General features: G+C 45.0%; 2 protein-coding genes across 2 annotated transcripts; both read right to left on the reverse strand.

The window, feature by feature from the left end:
* Nucleotides 1–407: 407 nt before the first annotated feature.
* On the reverse strand, nt 408–741 carry PPTG_07563 (hypothetical protein; the record flags this gene model as incomplete). Its single annotated transcript, XM_008901839.1, has 2 exons — nt 408–434; nt 499–741. 2 exons carry the CDS (start codon nt 739–741, stop codon nt 408–410), a joined length of 270 nt encoding a protein of 89 aa, XP_008900087.1.
* A 237-nt stretch (nt 742–978) lies between these two features.
* On the reverse strand, nt 979–1,122 carry PPTG_22138 (hypothetical protein; the record flags this gene model as incomplete). Its single annotated transcript, XM_008902032.1, has 1 exon — nt 979–1,122. One exon carries the CDS (start codon nt 1,120–1,122, stop codon nt 979–981), a length of 144 nt encoding a protein of 47 aa, XP_008900280.1.
* Between the last annotated feature and the right edge of the window lie 572 nt (nt 1,123–1,694).

Raw genomic sequence — 1,694 nt, forward strand, 5'->3', positions numbered from 1 at the left:
ATATTGTTGTGTTTCTATCCAACCAAATTGATTTAATCGTAAATTCCCCCAAACCTTCTTGACTTCTGAGCTGATTTAATCGTAAATTCCCCCAAACCTTCTTGACTTCTGAGCTGGAAGCAATGGAACGTACTTCGTCTAGAACAGCTATCCAGCCACGACGAGCTTCACCAAGTACTCGAAAGCGGAGCCGACTTAAGATGACGAAGAGCTATGCAGTCTCGTTATTTGTATAGTAGCAATTAAGCGATTACAAGTCTCCCAAAGGTGTGATCCTGTTGTTCGAGAGCGACAGTCATGGAAAATTCACGGTATAACTCTTTTAAAAGAGAAGGAATTCATGAGATATTCCAGAATGGATTTGGCGATTTTCCAGAACAGAGCTTTCTCAGAAAGTTGAACGTTATTCAAATCTTGCCTATCAAAGTTTCTCCCTTGGACACCATCACAAATAAGGTAGTAGATTGCAGCATGGGTATATAATCCGTAAAAAAAAACTTTACCAGTGACATTGACAAGCTTCTTTACAAGCTCATCCGACATCAACACGTTGAGTAAACGGGACATGTAGTGCTTAGTACACCGAGTACTCCCTGATGCCATAGCCGAGGCAGCTATTGTACCTTCGCCGCTATTGAAGAGCTTGTCGTAGCAACAAAGAACCTTGATGCGCTTAGACGTGTTGGTTCTAGAATGGAGCTTCAGCTCTCGAAGCGTGCACTCCTTCCGAATTTTATCCATTGGTCTTTTTATCGTATGGCTCCCATGCAAAAATGGCCTTCTCGAATGTGGCAACTTACTTGAGTTCGATCTACATCGGATCCAAGACCGGGCACTCATTTTCTCCAATACGTATCTCGCTGTCACGCCCTTGGCGTTCACTATCGTGGGGTGGATTGATGCTTTGCAGTGGAGATAGATAGATGCTTTGAGGCGCTTTTCCAAACTGCTGCGAGAGGTTACGCTCCACAGGCATTGCTAAATACTCGTGTTCTTGTCGCGGAAGATGGCCCAACGCCTGGTCCGTAGAGCCTTGGCAGACTGAAGGTGGCGGATATTCCGTTGAATACGAGGCTCGGTCAGACGGAAGAATGTGTGATTCGAGCGGCCAAAGTGTGGCATATGGCTGTGGTTGTTCAGGTTCCGCTTGCGAGGCAACAGTTTGTCGAGGGGGGGGGGGGATTTGCCTGCCCATTACCCGCTTTTCCATACGTATGAATTTCAAACTTTGAAATTCTAGTTGTGCTTATTGTCAAGTGATTGGTTGTATTAAACTTAGCTTTCAACCAATGACAGCTAGGTTATCTATTTCAGCTCCGTCCTCAACCGGTGCGTGAGGGGTAGGGGACGTATGCAACGAATGCAACCCATGCGTCAAGAAAACGCATCGGTTGAGAACGGGTAGTAGACACATGTTAATACACTCCGCGACAGGATAGATCGGCCACCCACGTCAGTGGCCATACCTTCGTCAATTTTACGAGTTTGAGCCTGCCATTTAGATATGTTTTATAGCTAATTCAGAATAAGGCGGTGTTTGTGCTAACAATCTGAATTTAGCAGTCTATCAGGTGGCTAGCAAACAGAGCATCGCTTTTGGCACTGCGCCTGATTAGATCGGCCACCCCCATCTTTACTAAAATTAAGTATAGTTGTATCAAAAAGATTGAGCCTCATTATTGACAAAATACATG

This window comes from Phytophthora parasitica (genome assembly GCF_000247585.1).
Source record: "Phytophthora parasitica INRA-310 unplaced genomic scaffold supercont2.12, whole genome shotgun sequence".
NCBI classification, from domain to species: Eukaryota; Oomycota; class Peronosporomycetes; order Peronosporales; family Peronosporaceae; genus Phytophthora; species Phytophthora nicotianae.